Source organism: Medicago truncatula, chromosome 5 (genome assembly GCF_003473485.1).
Source record: "Medicago truncatula cultivar Jemalong A17 chromosome 5, MtrunA17r5.0-ANR, whole genome shotgun sequence".
Taxonomy (NCBI): Eukaryota; Viridiplantae; Streptophyta; class Magnoliopsida; order Fabales; family Fabaceae; genus Medicago; species Medicago truncatula.
In genome coordinates, this window is record NC_053046.1 from 42,781,652 (window position 1) to 42,799,866 (window position 18,215).

General features: G+C 32.7%; 1 protein-coding gene across 1 annotated transcript; it reads left to right on the forward strand.

Annotated features, from left to right (window-relative positions):
• The first annotated feature begins 3,350 nt into the window (after positions 1-3,350).
• Positions 3,351-18,001, forward strand: LOC11428879 (nardilysin-like). The gene is made up of 23 exons (XM_024785051.2): positions 3,351-3,380; positions 6,230-6,361; positions 8,055-8,132; positions 8,614-8,937; positions 9,023-9,098; positions 9,176-9,222; positions 9,338-9,450; positions 9,957-10,030; positions 10,123-10,221; positions 10,335-10,454; positions 10,789-11,043; positions 11,184-11,323; positions 11,886-12,039; positions 12,151-12,300; positions 13,099-13,194; positions 14,607-14,992; positions 15,290-15,442; positions 15,558-15,725; positions 16,392-16,589; positions 16,722-16,825; positions 17,274-17,427; positions 17,570-17,691; positions 17,776-18,001. The coding sequence occupies exons 1-23, from the start codon at positions 3,351-3,353 to the stop codon at positions 17,999-18,001; spliced, it is 3,399 nt and encodes a 1,132-aa protein (XP_024640819.2).
• The last annotated feature ends 214 nt before the right edge of the window (positions 18,002-18,215 follow it).

Sequence of the window (18,215 nt, forward strand, 5' to 3'; positions counted from 1 at the left end):
TTGAGAATTCATAAAATTTGTTCAAATGTGTGATTACGTAAAATCATCCTTTTCTTATGAGTAGGATTTAGATATAAAAAAATTAAAAAAAAAAGATAAGATGGATTAGTGCAAAACACATGTGTATAATATTGAATGAGCCACCTAATATGATACAAATATCCAACTAAATTATCTACCAAAAAAAAAAAATCCAACTAAATTGAACTGTGATTGAATTATCTCACGACCCACATTTTTTGTTTGAATAATAATATGACAGTGCACGTCTCATATGTAATGAATAATGAACAAATATTTTTTTTTTGAACAATCAAAAATGGAACTTATATTAACAAGCCAAGGGTTCTCTCTAGTACAAGGTGTACCAAGGGGTCCCCAAAAAATTACAGATATACAAAGTCAATCAAGAGTTAGCCAAGACCCAAACAATCCAAGGGTCTTGACCACCACAAATCAGAACCAAAAACAAAAACGACAGGCTAGCTTTTAACCACCACAAAGAATGCCACTTGACCTTATCCAACAACTGATCAATGGAGCTACCTACATTATTAAACAACCTTTGATTACGGTCATTCCATATAATCCACGCACAAAGCAACCAGACAAGCTGCATAAAAGAGCGTCTTGCTCGCAAACCACCTGCGGAATGAGTAAACTGAAGAAAATGATCGGAAACAACACAGGGATCAGGTCCAGAGACACCAAGCCACACCCGAACAAGAGACCACAATGAACCATAAAAATCACAAGAAATGAATAAATGCTGAGAAGTCTCCACAGCTCCGCACCCTAACAAACAACCAGCAGCAGTATCTGAAAGGATTCCACGATGAACCAGATTTTGCCGTGTCGGCAAACGATTCCGCAACAGCCTCCAAGCAAAAATCGAGACCTTAAGCGGAATATGATTATGCCAAACCAACGCAGCTGCACCTTCGACATGAGGATATCCTGAGAAGTCAACAATTGATAAGCGCTACTGACTGTATAACCTGCCGAGTGATCCAGCAACCATCTCCAAGTATCTCTAACACCAATCTGCAAAGAAACATTACGAAGTAAAAAGGCACACTCCCCCAACATCTCCTCCTCCCACACCCACAATCTCCGTCTCCATCTCCAACCCGCTCCCCCCACATCCCATCCACTAGAGAACATGTGAGCGACCGTGCATGACTTATCAATCGCCAGGTCATAAAGGCGCCTAAAGCGCACACGAAAAGCCAATGCACCCAACCACAAATCATGCCAAAATAAAGTATCAGCCCCATCCCCTACCAGACGAGACACACCTTCCTGAAACCACCCACCACCAACACCCAAAACCCCATCCCTAATATTAGCAATCGCATGCCACCAAGAAGAACCTCTCCGGCCCCCAACCGCCAACCTCCCATCCTCCTCACCATACCTCGCCACCAACACCCTATACCATAAAGTACTCCTCTCAACCAACAAACGCCAACACCATTTGCCTAATAACGCAACATTAAACTCCCGCAACCTCCGCACCCCCAAACCTCCATACTCCCTCCGAGAACAAATAGTGGTCCAACTAACCCACGAGAGCTTCCTCACATCCCCCCCCAAAAAAAAGTAGAAAAAATAGAATCAAGGGAAGAAATTATACCTGACGGAGCCTTGAAGAAGGAAAGAGTATAGACAGGTAGAGAGGTCAAGACAGACTTTAGGAGAACTAACAACAAATATTTTGAACAAAAAGATGACAATATTTAGGTTGCAAAGTATTTTGAACAAAAATATTTTGTCCAATTTAGCCCCCATAAAAAATACAAGTATAAATCAGTCCCCCCAAAAAATATGAATGTACCAAATTGTTTAAAAAAATTGTTGTCATTATCTAAACGTCTCAATATTTATGTTTAAAATACATGTGGACAAGTTGTTATATGACATGAGAACTGTAACATAATTGAATAACGGTTCAAAAACACAAAAATCCTATTAGATTTTTTTTGACATAAAGGCTAAATTGTTTCGATTTATTCTAATAAAGGACTAAAAATGGTCTTTTTTTTAATCAGAGACTAAATTATCCTCTGTGATTTTTGTGGTCGAGGGACCAAAATGGTTCATTCTTATTTTTAAACTTTCCATGGAAAACATGAAAATAATGTGGTGTAAGCACCTAATTATTGCTAGTTTTGTCTCCAATTGCTTGCCTCTTAAAGGTTCTCCGGTCGTGTAAAAAGATATTATGTTTATGTGACTTTCTTTCTAATTTAGAAATATGTATGTAATTTTCTTTCAAAAAAAAAAAAGAAATATGTATGTAATTTATTATAATTTTGGTCCTATAAATTAGTTACGATTCCTCAAAAAAAAAAAAAAAAAAAATTAGTTACGAAAAACTGATTGAAAACAAAATAAAGCATACACATAAATAAGAAAAAACTATTCATGTCAAATTCACCCTTGTGTATCTGGTTACGATTCTTTAGTAAGTTGGTGATAATATGGAAAAAGTAACTTGTCATACATGATACATCCATTTCCTTTCTAAGCTTCCAAAAACTGAAATTGTAATCCTACCTTTCCATTCACTCCATTCCATTCTTTCTACTTTACAACAAGGAAAAAAGCATGCAGACTTTTTTTAATTCCTATTCCTGTTTTGGTGTTTGTTTTCCTTTTTTAGTCAACTTAAAATGAAATTTCAACTCTTGAATGAGAATTTCTTTCTGTGCAAAGATTTGTTCCCCAATTTATTTACAACTTCATCTGATACATAGATACCACCTATTAAAAAATAATCCATATGGTTGGTCTGATGAAGGTTTGGAACCTCGGACTATAATTTGATAGGTGGTATCTATGTATCGGTTCATATATACCCAAATCTATGACTTCAAATGGGTCTTATACTAGTGGATTGTGAGATTAATGTCTTTTAGATGAGTCGGTCATTGGATTGGATAAAGAGATTTTTTTTTTTAAAAAAAAAACTTACTTATAAAATCCTTAATTAAGTTGCATCATTTTGAAATTTAAATTCTAATTTTTTTTTGGCTGAACTAATGTATCCTTACGAGTGCATAGCTGACTAATCAATTGAGGTAACTCAAATTTATTTAAGAGATTAATCTCTCCCGCTAATATATGTCTTTTATTGGTCATTGATTAACATCTTGTTTTAGGGGTCAAAATCTTTACTATTTGAACCAAGAGTTTAACCAGTAGCATTGTGGTTGTTCCGAGACAGCGGACCACCTTTTTCTTGGTTGCGACATCTATGGTAGCATTTGGAATTTGGTGTGGCAATGGCTAGGTATTACTTATGTTTCCTCTGTGATCATTTTGCTTAGTTTATTCATTTGACGGGCATGCCGCGATCTTCACATTCATCCTTCAAGGTAATTTGGGTTGCTTGTGTATGAGTAATTTGGAAAGAAAGAAACAACCGTGTCTTCAAAAATGTGGCTTCCGATCATTATGCCCTCCTTGATAAAGTTAAGCTGAATTCGTTTCTATGGTTGCATTTAAATAATGTTTTGTTCACTTTACGCTACCATGACTGGTGGCGTCTCCCGCTTCTTTGTATGAGTGTTTCTATGTAAAAAAAAATTAGTTTTTCTTTGCCGGTGCCATTGTGTTTAGGCACCCGACGCTGTAATTATTTAGGTGCTTCACTTTCAGCATGCTTTGTGCGGGGCGAATCACCTTTGGTTTTAATTTTAATAATATATATCTCATTTTGGCTTGTTAAAAAAAAAGAGTTTAACTAGTATTTTATGTGATCGAGTGTGCAATTATTTTATACAAGCATCTAAGGAGAAGAAAACATAAACAAACTGATTTTATATTTTGTAAAATTACCATGAAGCACATAAAATTAAGGTGATCATAAGTTTAAGAACGAACAATTATGGGAATTTGTTGTAGTACAATTTTTATATATTATATTTTTTTTGAGGGAATTATTATTATTATTATTATAAGTTTAAGAATGAACAATTATGCTTCCATCCATTTGAAAAATACCTGATCGTGTAATTACTTACAAGTTACAAAGGACGAATAAACTTTGACAGACAGCTGGCATATGAAAGAAGGAAAGAGAAAGAATCTTTTTTACATCCTATTTTGTTGGAGTAGTGGAGAGCAGATGAATTGATGTGAAGTTCCCTCTTCTCACACTAGAGTCACCATCAATCAACCAAGAAGTTTTTTTACAATTTCTTGATTCTTTGTGTGAAACATCTTAAATCTTGAGAGAATTCGTAAAATTTTCCAAATGTGTGATTATTAAAATGATCCCTTTTTATGGGTATGATTTAAATATATAAAAAAAATACACGGATAAGATGTGTATAATATTGAATGAGCCAACTGATATGATCATATAATACAAATATATATCCAACTAAGTAAGTATCTACCAAAAAAATATATCCAACTAAATTGTTACGATTCATTTGACATGAATAACTTTGGTCCTGGAAATTAGTTAGGAAAAAATTATTCTGGTCCGAAAAACTGATTGAAAACGAAATAAAGCATACACATTAATAAGAAAAGAAAAAAATATTCATGTCAAATTCATCCTTGCGTAAGAACTAATTACGATTCTTTTGTAAGTTGATGCCAATAAGGTAAAAGTAGCTAGTTACGATTATTTATTCATTTTCTTAAAAAATGATTATTTATTCATGTCCATTTACCCTACTTCTATTTCCTTTTTAAGCTTTCAAAAGTTGAAATCTCCATTTTCATTCTTTCTACTTTATAACAAACAAAAAAACATGCAATTTTTTTTAACTCTTATTCCATTTTGGTGTTTGTATTCTTTTCATAGTCAAATTAAAATGTGTTTGTATTCTTTTCATAGTCAAATTAAAAGTGAAGTTTCAACCTTTAATGAGACTTCCTTAATTCCTTTCTATACAAAGATTAGTTCTCCATGCAAATACAACTTCATCTATTTTGATGGATACATATATGCCTATTAAACAAACACATATATGGGTTGGTTTGATGGTGATTGTTTGAAACTTTAAAATATGTTCATTTTAAAGTCTTAGATTTTAATACTCTTGATGCTACTTCATGTGTTGTGTTAATCCATATATACCAAAATATATGACTTCAAATGAGGGTCATATTCCTTAAAAAAAAAATGAGGGTCATATTGTTAGACTGTTGGATTGATGGATGTCTCTTAGATTAGTCAACAATTACCATTTGAATTAAGAATTTAACTAGCATATTATGTTAGTGTATAATTATTATGCGCATTCATCTAATGATGTGTTCTCGTATCATTGGTCATTAATATGATAACGGATAAATGGGGCCCCGCAAGTGAGCGGTGGGATTGGTCCCTTCTAATTAATCGATCGTCGGACCGGATATCGAGTTTTAAAAAAATATATGACAAAAGATGTGTTTTCATGTTCATTGATTGAACTTGAAGTGACAATAAATCAATAGATACATATGTAAAATAATTATACATGACACAATATACTACTTCCTCCGTATTAAGAAAAATAATATGTATTTGCTCATTTCATACATATTAAGAAAAATATATAAGTGAATGAGAGAGAAAAATAATTTTAAATGTTTTTGTCAAGTATTGGTCATTCACCATTATCATAAATGCAAAGCGATTAATTAGAAAAAGTAATTAATACTCAAGTGAAATGAATCACTTATTGTGGAGCAGGAGAGAGTAATTAAAATCTTATGAATTAATTGTTGAAAATTAGTTAATTAATAAATGTTTATAGTTGGATGAGCTGACGTGGAGGTAGTGTTCAAAATGCATATGCATATTGGAAAGAATCTTAGTGGAAAAGAAACGGCGAGAGCAAGTATGGTCATTTAGCATCAACAAACAAGCAAGCAGAGCAGCTCCAACTCTTCACACCACCACACTCTAACAAACAAAATCATGTTCTCTCTCCTCATACTTTGATTTTTCACTCTTGTTCATAACCACCTTACAGATCAAAAACAAGAAACACTCATTTTTCCCAACTCTCATCTTCACTCACATTTCTTTTCTTCTTTCACGACTCGCCTCTACCTATTGTTTCTTCTCCTCCATTTCAAGTAAGAAATGGGTCGTTTTTGTATTCTCTGCATATGGTCATTTTTTTTTCTTGTTCTTTGAATCCAAAACCGTTTTTATGTTCTCATCAATAAAATGGATGTTTCTGTTCTCATGTTTTTACCATTGTTTCTATTCTGTGTTTAGGTTTATTTGAATCCATATTCCAAGTCAACCGTGAAGAAAGGCGAACGAAGCGACGAACAATCGGCGGCTACTCTGTTGTCGTCTTTCACTCTCGGTGGTCTTGCGATCTACACTCTTCTTGAGTGTCTTAAGGTTTGTTCATTTTGTTGTTACCAGAACCTAGATAGGTTTTAAGTGTTTTGATTCTCTAAATATGGTTCTTTTGAATTTTTGTGTATATTTAAGTTGGTTGCTGATTGCTTATAATAACTTATTAAATCATGGAATCCAATATAAGTTAGAGGAACAAGATGAGAAGTTCTCGTAGAGATGCGATTCCAGTAGCTTTGTGAGTATCTTTGTCTATGACATTGTCTAATATGTGATTGATACATCTTCTAATAACTTATTGATACTGATATTAGACAATAACTTATGTGTATCTATCAAATTATGGAGTCTTTAAGACTTTAAGAGGAGCAACTGATATGCTGCTGCAACAATATGTATCACATATCAGCATAAAGTTTCAAGAATTAATGTCATCTAGTTAGTCAAGGGTGTCCATTTCTTGTGATTTTGGTGTACATTGGTGTTATGCCAATTTATGTTCGTGATGCTTCTGCTTATCGTTTGTTATTGTTAGATTGGTGTTTTCTGTGCAATATATATGCTCGGCCTGGAGTCTTTAGTGTAACTTCAAAAAACAATTGATTAAAGGATAGAAAGTGCTCATATTGTTGTGGTAGTGTGTTTGTTCTGCACGGGAGTTTACACATGGCAGGGACACTGTTATTGTCTCTTATATAAAAAAAGATCCTTTACGGTTTACCCTATTCTCCAGCAACTAAAATAAGAAGGAAAAGATCTTCAAGGTTGTGCATGTAAGAAAGATTCATTATTGGGTAACCTGTTACAGTGAAACACTGCTGATAAGAGTTGTTTTCTGCTGATTTTGCAATTGTACTATAAAGTGTTTTATGATAAATTTGCTCAAACAATGTTTGAATGACATTAACTGTAAACCTGCTAGTGAGACATCACTCATAAACCTGCTAGTGGTTTATGTTGATTTGATTTAAATGAAAATTAGTTTAAGTTTTGGATTTTTTATATTTAGTTGTTTGCATTCTTTTATTTTTCTCTAGATATGTACAAACAAAAGAGTAACTTTGAAAATTATTAGTTGTAAATCCATATAGTTTAAATAAGTTCATTATCTGCTTATGCTACACCATGATACTAATAGTTGTCAAAATCAATGAGTAACAATACATAGTTATCTGACTAGAACATCAAGGTAAATTGGTTTTGGATTTTTATATGACCAGAACATGCGCTTCACAATTCAGTTCATGAATAGAAATTCGTTTGATATAACATTGTTGTTGCATGATAGTGTCTGCAATTATCCCACTAACATTGTTCCTACGACTTATAGTAATAAATCCTGCTATTATGCTAAGATTCTAAATTTCTATTTAATTGCTTCTTTTTGTTGAAGACCGTCATTATTTCAAATCAATGATTGTGCTACTTTATTGCATTACCCTGTATAGAAAGATACATGAATCTTCCCGAAGTGTGTGCGCGTGTGTGTGTTCTGGTTACTGCATGCATTTTCATGATATATTGAATGTTTTCCTTTTTACTTGTAATTGTACATGGACTAGACACAATCTTGTTGACATTTATAAAACAATGACACACACGTACACAAAACCAACACAAACACATAGACATATGTCTCAGCGTCTAATGAGTATCATAAACAGACACGGGTCGGACACTTGTACACACCTGCTACTTAAATATGAGGCTTACTTCTTTGTTTTTTTTCTTCCAGGATGTCTGCTACGTAGATTTCAGCATTGAGCCACCCCTTCTATCTAGCAAGATAATTTGTTATATTACCTGCTTTAAGGTGTGTAGTTTTCTTTCAACTTTAGATATTGTTGGTACTTTTAACTTATGCGGTTATATCTATAATTATAGTCAATAAATTATTGCTAATTAAGCCTTTTGTAGAACATTTGTTTTATACTTTTTTGATTGGTATTATTTTGAACAGCTAGGTTAGTATCTCACTTGAACTTTGTGGTTTATTTGGTTGATGCTTGATAGAAATGTCCGTATTAATTTTTTAGATTGAGCCTGCTGTGAAAAAATTTCAGATTTGAAAGCATTGTTGTTTTGTATAAGCATGGTTTCAAGCCAAAGTATTGGTGTTGGGATTCACATAGGGAGAATTCTTTAAGCTCATGCAACAATATGTATCACATATCAGCATAAAGTTTCAAGAATTAATGTCATCTAGTTAGTCAAGGGTGTCCATTTCTTGTGATTTTGGTGTTATGCCAATTTATGTTAGTGATGGTTCTGCTTATCATTTTTTATTGTTGGAGTGGTGTTTCTTGTCCATTTCTTGTGATTTTGGTGTTATGCCAATTTATGTTAGTGATGGTTCTGCTTATCGTTTGTTGTTGTTGGATTGGTGTTTCCTGTCCATTTCTTGTGATTTTGGTGTTATGCCAATTTATGTTTGTGATGGTTCTGCTTATCGTTTGTTATTGTTAGATCCAATGGAAGACACTGTTATCAAGTCAAAGCATGACATTAGGGATTACAGAGTGATTAAGCTAGAAAATGGTCTTGAAGCACTTGTTGTACATGATCCTCGGATTACTACTAAAGATGACAACAAAAATGAAGGCAGACAAGTAAAGATGGTATATCTATGTTGTTAACTTCAATTTTGTTTTCAAAAGACATCAATATTGATTGTTACATTCACAATGTTTTATTCGTTTTCAGTGTTGTGCAGCTATGACCATCGGTGTTGGTAGTCTTCATGCCCCAAAACGTGTGCAAGGATTACCGCATTTGTTAGGTTTGAATACTTATATTACTTTGAAGTTTTATTTGTATAATTTATCATCAGTTTGATACAATGTCACTTGGATGCAGAACACATGCTCGTCGAGGGGAGCCAAAAGTTTTCTGAAAAGAAAGACGTATGTTAAATTTTTTTGCTCACAAATTTCCACTTTTAATTTCTTAAATATATTGTACTTAATATATTGTACTACAATTAAAATTTGATTTGATAATTTTTTCAATCAATTTTAGTATCTTAGCTATATCTCCGAGCACGGTGGATCGACAGATGAATTTACAAACACCGAACACTGCAACTTCAGTTTTCAAGTAAATGGAAAATTTTTAAAGGGTGCCTTAAGAAGGTACAGTGTCTTATTTATGCAATTGTATATGCATATATACGAATTTATTTCCATTTATTTGAGTTTTATGAATTTTGTTTACGATTAGTGTTACAATTGTATGATTTTACTTCCCTTTTTCGATTTTGCGTAAAATCTGATTTTAACTACCTTGGTGGTTCATGTGATGACTTTGTTTTCCTGCAGACTCGGAGACTTAGGTATTATAGTTTTAATTTTAGCAAGGGTTTGGTGTTCTTAATTTTTGTTCCATAAGCAAAATTCAAGTGTTGATGATAAGTGGTGAGAGTAAGGTTAGAAGGATCATTAGTCAATAGTATAGTAGATATCATGAGTCTGTAAGTGTGTTTATTTGTAGAGTTTGTGACTGTATTGTTGGTGATGTGTAGTTGCTCTTTCCTTTAGTAAGTGTTATTACACCAAATCTACCTTTAGTAAGTGTTATTATTCAGTTTTTATCATGTGATAAACTTTTACTTAACTTTTTCTATTGATATCTATATTAGATTTGCTCATATCTTCATTGAACCCCTGCTATCAAAGGAAATCTTAGAGGCCGAAGTAAATGCAGTAGAGAGTGGTATGTTTCATTTTAATTATATGAAATAGATATATTTTTTCTTTTTTGAAGGTGAAAAGTTAAAATATTTATCTAAAATTTACTATGAGCAGAATTTAATGAAAGAAAGGAAGAATGGAAGTTGGTCCATGATGGTCTTCTTTGCCACACATCAAGAGAAGGGCATCCATATAATAATGTATTCTTGTGTGGTGAGTCGTATTCTATTCTTCTCCTATTTATTGGTCTGTTATAATATTTAGATTATATAATGTATAATTAATTGATATTCTGCACTATGCATTTATTTTTCATGAACATAAAGGCAACAGAGGAAGTCTGATGGGTGAAAAGGATGACTGTGATGATCTTCACAAGGAAGTGCTAAAATTTCACCGAAAAGAATATCATGCTGAGAAGATGAAATTAGTCATTATTAGTGGAGGTGAAGTTATTTTATCAAGTTTATTTAAATTTATCCATGCTAGTGATATCTCTGGCATCAAATTTGGTGTATCTGTGGACATATTGTGAGGTGAAATATTAAGGAATTTGTGATTTCGAATATATGTGTGTGTTAGAGAGTGGGTTCTTAGTAGTATTCATTAAGGAAATAATAGGACAACAATTAGCCAAATGTATTTGATTTTTAGGAGAGATTCAACATCTAACCTATACAGTACACGTAAAAGTTAAGAGAACTTATTTAAAGTTTTTTGATGCGCAAATCTCATCAAATAATATATTTTTTATTTACATCTTGATATACTTCCATGCAGAGACTCTTGACGGGCTTCAAGGTTGGATTGAAAAACTCTTTGATTCCATAAAAAAGTGTCCTGCAAAAAAGGTTGAATCAAGAAAAAGAAAAAGAATACTCTCAAAAAGACCTGTCTGGAAGTCCGGAGAACAATACCATATAGTTCTTGAGACACTCAATACTAATATTCTTGTTGTTTCGTGGATCTTGTTGTCTCTACGCAATGTGTATGAACATAAACCTGACCGATATATATCTTATTTCCTCAATCAGGGTAAGAGAGCTTCTCTTTCTTTAGCAATTGATTTCTCATTTTTTTCTTCATTTGATATTTCATAGTTATTTAACAAGTGCTTGTTTATTTAAACAATTTATGGTGTGACTTCCTTAACAATGTTTTAATTAATGATTCAGAGGGAACAGGAAGCTTGATTTCCTTACTCAAGGATAAAGGGTTGGCCAAGTCTTTAACTGCTGAAATTGGTGATGGAATATGTCATACAGCTAACATCTTTTCCATTAGAATAGGGCTCACCAATTCTGGTATACTTGAGGTAATTACATTTTATTCTTAATTTTTGTAAGGCCTTCGATATGATGTTTTTTAGGGGAGTTTTGTGTAGGGCCTTCAATATGATGTTTTTGGATACTTCTAGTATTTAGATGGAGTTTTATTAATAAATTTTTCAGTTGAGAAAAAACGTGAGGTCGGTGGAAGCACTATTGACTATTTGGTTTCACATTTTGATTGGAGTGTCATCTCCTCACCCCCAAAGTTTTGGCAAGAAAGAAATATGATTAATGACTGTGACGTATGTACACAAACACAGAAGTGGATACAACACGAACACTAACACGTCAACATTGATAATAATTTGAGAAAATTACACAATTCAATATAATCATATGTGACTGTGTCGTGTAGCTGTCTGACACTGTCACCTGTCGGACATCAGACTTACTTGGTGCTACAGAGATGAATGAACATTATATATAGAATAAGGCTTGGTTGTTGTATGTGTGCTTTCAAGTTTAAACATTATTTGGTAAAAAAGTGAAGTTTCAACATGATTTCTTTTCTTCAATATTGCCTAACTTTTATCTGCCCACTTACAGATCAACAAGATAATTGGATTGATATATGAATATCTTACATTGCTGCGTGATTCTCCACCAGAATGGATGTTTAAGGAAATTCAGAGTGTGGGAGAACTAGCATTTAATTTTGGAGAGGAGAATGATCAACGTGAATATGCTGTTAAGCTTTCAGGTTTCTCATATGTTGGCCTTTCTGTTTCCTTGGTGGCAGAGATTGTTATTTAAAAATTCTTATAAATATTCAAAATCATTATTGGCTTATTATAGTTATTTTATTTTGCAGAAAATTTGCTCCAATATCCTCCAAAGCATGTTATTTATGCTGACCATTTGTACGAAAAATGGAATGAGCCTTTAATAAAACAAGTTCTTGGTTATTTCTTACCTGAAAACATGAGGATATATGTTTATACAGGTGGCTCTGAAATGGAAGGTGTGCTCTTTTTTCTTCTGTGCATAATTGAAAATTCTATAGACTTTGTTCCTTTTGCATGCTGCAAAATAATTTTGGCTTCAATATTTGCTCACTGAATTGGATGTTTTTTTATTTTAATTGATGTCTATTGTTCTCTTTGATAATATGAGCATGCACTGTTACTCTTGTTCAAAACCTGTCCTCCATGTTAAGACAAAGCACATAGAATTAGACTCATTCTCATTAAGGAAAAAGGTACTGCAGAAACAGCAGCAGGTTTCTAATTAGGTCCAAGCTCACTTTGTGCTTCTCTTCTGTACTGTCTACCACACTCAGCTAAGCTTGCGGGAGAGTATGATAGCGTACCTGTTCTTATAGCTCTCAGTAACAAGTAGACTATATAGTCACTATCAGTTAGTTGAGCTTGTCATTTTTAGAAATCAGATAAACTTCATATAGCAACTTCATTGAAGAAGTTACCATAAGCATATTGTATCCATTGGACAAATATAGGATCGATCAAGATTTGTTTCTCTGTTTTCAAATATTGCAGAAATAATAGAACTCATCTATTTGTAATTTATTAAAACATAATCATGAATCTTGTTACTGCCATCTCATCAACATTTATAACATGTCATAAAATGTCCTTCCACTTTCCACCACTACGTCAGTGCCTTTTCCTTATCTTAATGGTATTCATCTTTTCATAAAGAGTAATTATCCTTCAATAGTTAAAGTTATGTTTCATTGGTTTTCCAAATTATATACCAGTAAGTTTCATGCTCAACTAATTTGGTGATTCTATTGTTGAAGATGATGATCAAGTAGAAAGAGGTGTTGAAGATGATGAGCAAGTAGAAAGAGTTAGTGATGATGATATGCAAGTGGAAGGATCAAACTTAAATAATGGTAATATTTCTTCAGCATCTTTATAATGATACAGTACTAACTTGAGTAAGCAACTTTTAGAAGTGCAAGAGCTGGTTCTGAACCTTTCAAGCTGTTGGTTTTATTTATATTTAATCTTGATATTGTTTTGTCACAGGTGTGAGTTACTTTTTTATATATTTACTAGTCTTAATGTTGTGTTGCAGCATGAAGTGCAGTGAAAAACTGATTTTCAGCATGTATAGGATTATAATTTATATAATAAAGCATAACATGAGATGAGTTCAAAAACATTTTGCAGCATGAGCTATGAATATCAGTATGAAGAATAACAGTACTGAGATTAAAAAAAAAAAAAAAAGATCTGTACCCAGTTATAGAGAGAGAGAGAGAGTAACGGCGTTAAAGCAACCTAGTTTAAAATAAAAATGAAATTGCTCCATAATGTCCTTTCTAAACAGTATTATCCAGAGTAGTATTGAAACTCCAAGGGTTTGGTATAGTGGTAAAAAGATAAGTCTTGGATCCAAAGGTTCCGGATTTGAGACCGCTATGTAAATCCAAACCCAAAGTGTTCTTTGTGCCTAAAGTCTTCCCTACGGATTGCAATTGTTTCGAAAAAAAGGTTTTCCCACGTGTATTTACCTACCTTGGGACTGAAGCATTATCCCCCACTCTTTAACTTTTTTTATAAAAGAATGTCAAGGAGCAAAACAATTTTATTAAACTAACCGGAACATTGGCACAAGAAGTGCACAATGAACAAACCCCTAACACAAAAACCCACAGCCTGTTTGTTGTTATATAACTCATTAATCTTAATCAGTTAGTGGGTTGAGACTTGCAGTTAGAATGTTAGTAAGCAATTAGTACAATCGAATAGTGATTAACTGTGTAAACCTTGATGTTTAAATCCTTGAAGTGTTACATGTATAGTAACAGTTAAATATAAAATTTGAACATTATTCATAATTTCTATCCCTCTCTTCCCTACAAAGTGTGTATGTACATTTCTGTAACTCTGATTTTCCCCATCTGACCGGTATCGCGGGTCTTGATTCTGATCTATGACCAATATGTTCTCCTTTCTTCTTTTACATATTGTGGCGTGTAAGGGTTTGTTACCTCATATGATCAATTCCTTTTTATTCAAAAATTCTTTAGAGTTAGAATCATACAAGATATATTGTGATAGCTCAATTTGTTGAGAAGATGGTAAAATCTCATCTTAATTGGTTTGGACTTGTGCGGAGAACACTTATGAAACCATTGAGTAGATGGAGGAAAGCCTAAACAATATATATCTACTGATTTGATATGTGATAAGAAAATATGCCCTGCTTATGTGCAAGTTATTGTTGTTTTAAAAATTAGAGCAGCAAGTTATTTATTCATAATTATTATTGACATATTTCTTGTTGCTTTTTTGTCAGTGTCCAAACTTGTACCTTGGTTTGGAATACCATATTCTGTACAAGATATTGAAGAAAGTTTAATGAAGTTTTGGAAAGAAACTCAAGAAGCTCATGAACCACTGGGATTGCCATGCAAGAACGAGTTTATTCCCTATAACACTTCAATAGACGTTGGAGACATAGTTGATGAAGATTTTTCGAATATGACTCCTCCAAAGTGTATATTTGATGAAGACTCGATGAAGTTGTGGTACAAGCGGGATTGTACTTCCAAAGCTCCTTTTGCTTGTATATATATTCAGATAAAGTACTCCAAGGGAGTGTGGGACAACGCTAAAACTTGTGCATTGTCTGAATTGTTCATTTCGTTTCTTCGTGACAAGTTGAATGAAGTCATATCTAAGGTGAACTATCCATCTTGTTTATAAGAAATGGAACGTGACAATAAAAAAACCCAGGGACAAAAGAAAACTTGTGCCTGCAGATAGTTTTTCTATGTAGGACACAATATATGAAAATAAAATTTCAATTGTTTCTAGATCTCTTCTTAAATTAATCTTATTATCAGATTTTCATCACCTTGCAATTTATCCATGATGAAATGCTTCCTATATGCAAAAAGTTAGCCTAAAAGAGTGCCTCTGTTCTGGTTGTTGTATGTGTGTACATGTATGTATATGAAGTTTTGTTTGTGTGTGCAGGCTCAAATGGCCATGTTGAATACCAAACTCCGTTTTATTGATGGTATGCTTGAGGTGAAGGTTTTTGGTCACAAAGAGATGCTTCCTAGTCTCTTGTCAAAGATTTTGTCAGAAGTTAACTCTTTTATGCCAACTGATGATGGTCGGTATGAGGTGAGTAGCATGCTTGTGTGGATTATTTTTCATTGTTATTGGTAACCTTGATTTTCCTTTTAACCCGCTTCAATGTCTCTGTCTCAGCTGTTTGTTGTTATTTTTATTTTAACAGTTGGTGAAAGAAAACGCAGAGAGTTCTTTAATGGAAGATAATGATGACAATGAGTTTCTTGAAACACTTCTACGTGAGCACATCTATGTGAAAGATGAATTGGTGAATTATCTACATAATTTGTCGCTTGATGATGTGACAGAGTTTATTGAAGAAATTCGCTCACAGGTTTGAATGAAATATTAAATATTGGCTTTTGACTGCTATATTATTTACAAATTACGATCTTTAATGGTAACATAGATATTGTCAAAACTATTGGTGATCAACAAGCCCCTTGTGTTGTGCCAAATTTACATGTATTTGAGAACTTGTACATTTTTTCTTATTTCCAATCTCCAAATTTACATACTGTGGTTGTGCATATGTTTGAAGCACCATGCCTATACTATTTCTAACAATCGGAAGAAAATAAACACACATAGATTAATTGTGTCATAGTTATTGGTTTTCAGTTTGTTGATGTTAGAACTAGCCACATGTGAAATCGCCATTAGCTGTACAAATCCTAGATTAACCGCTAACTAGGATTAGAATTAGCAATCACATTAAATTGTATTTATCTTAAAAATTACAAATTTATATGGTTTATGGTTTAGAGTTAGGAACACAACTCAAGTTTAGTACAATATGCATCCTCTGGCAGATGGACAAACATATAAGTATGAAACTATGTGATCTGTTTTATACACAGAGAAACGACAAATTCTATAGTTAATTTGTAAACATGATGAATTGGACAAGTCAACGAAGGATAATCATAAACATTTATTTAAATGGTTTTATTGTTGCCTTTGTTAGAGATTTATTTATTTAAATTTTAACGTTTTATAGACATTCATTGAGGGACTCGTGCATGGAAACTTGTCAGAAGATGATGCAAATAAGATATACAAGATAGTTAAGCAGATTTTTCCAAATAAATCACTGCCTATTGTGCCAAGGCATGTTGAGAGAGTCATGTGCCTCACTCCCAAGACAAACTTTGTTGTGAATTACTCGGGCATGTCTAGTGTCATCTCTACAGCTCAGGTAATTTTAATTTTAGTTGGGTTGGTTGTTTTTTGTATTCCATCAATCACAATATTGCTTCAGATAAAAAAAAAAAAATTCAATAATAATCTTATCTTAGCTACCACTTGTTTTGTTTTGCTATTTATGCAGCTTTATATCCAAATTCGACCTAATCTCTTTAACTCAATCAAGAAGATGGCTTTGCTTGATCTTTTTGATGTTATTGTAGAAAAGCCATTTTATGATCGGATCAGGTGACAATCTAATCTTAGCAACATCTTTTTTTGGATTCTGTTTTCAATTGTTTTCTTGTTGTTGTAGTTTTTTCTTTTTAAACAAAAATAGGGTGCAAAAGAATCATGTGATAAAATTGACATCTCGTGTTTGGTTTCAATTTCGGAGGTTGTATAATTGATTCTACTTTAAGCTAGAATTTATAGCTTTTGATTTCTACAATTAATTTTAACCTTAAATTTATGGTCAGGTTCACTTTTACATAAATAAATCCAAACACAAATAACTTTACATTCAACTCAAAAATATTATTCTTGTGATTGTAGTTTTTCTTTCAATGCACATGTTAGTGTGAGTGGGCCATCTATTCTACACTTGGAACTTTTTATTCATTCATGACTTCATTGTAAAGTAATCTTGTTAGGAATAAAATAGGGACTAAAATTCTTGATATGTTTTTGTAAACAGGAGAGAAGAGAATCTTGGTTATACAGTTCAGTCCTATTCATCTGAAATACACAATGTTTGGGGATTTTGTTTCGACATTGCATCATCTGATCATGAGCCATATTACTTGCAACATAGAATTGAAGAATTTGTAGATGGTTTGGAAAAAGTCTTTGTAAGTTTCTCATATCTTCAACACTTTGTTCTTATAATTATTTTATTTCTTATAATGTATGTAATACATGTAAATAGGAATGAAAAACATGTCTTATATTGTACTATCCTATAATTAATAAGGAATTTATTGGGATTTGCAGGAAGACTTGGACAGTAAAACATTTAAAAAGTACAGAAGAAGTTTAGTGGATAAGAAATTGCAGGGTTGTTCATCTCTCGAAGATGAAAGCTGCCAAGTCTGGAAGGAAATTAGCAAATATAGGTGATTTATATATTTTTTATTATTATGCTTGTTTTTAGATAAAATTATCCTTTATTGTTGATGATTGTTTAAAATTATTCTCAGCGGCAATATCAATATCACACAAAAGGTAGCTGAGCAGTTGAAACAAATAACTAAGGATGATTTGATGAGATTCTATAGAAAGTACTTCAAAAAGTCCTCTGGCAATTGTAGGAGATTGAAGATAAATGTTTGGAGTTCTGAAAAATTTCCAGAGGCTGATGATTCACCTTATAAAGATGAGAATGAGGAGGTTCCTGATGATGAGGATAATCCGAACTATTGGTGATGGGTATGTTTATGTGAGGGTGATGAGTTGATGAAGATTAAGGCTGGAACACTAACCATAGACGTTAACAATAACATGTTAGTTTTTTACGTGTGTGGACATGTTTTAGAGACTTGTTTTTTTGTCATGTATGATTGCATTTTTTGAATTTTACTATTTGCAATCATACATCTACGTTTCATTCAATACTAACTTCTATTCAATATCTCCTAAA

Excerpts from the sequence above, each read along its gene's own strand:
- LOC11428879 (XM_024785051.2), top strand. The coding sequence starts at position 3,351 with ATGCCGCGATCTTCACATTCATCCTTCAAG. Across the intron at positions 11,324-11,885 it reads CCAATTCTGGTATACTTGAG|ATCAACAAGATAATTGGATT; the intron begins GTAATTACATTT and ends GCCCACTTACAG. Across the intron at positions 16,826-17,273 it reads CCATTTTATGATCGGATCAG|GAGAGAAGAGAATCTTGGTT; the intron begins GTGACAATCTAA and ends TTTTGTAAACAG.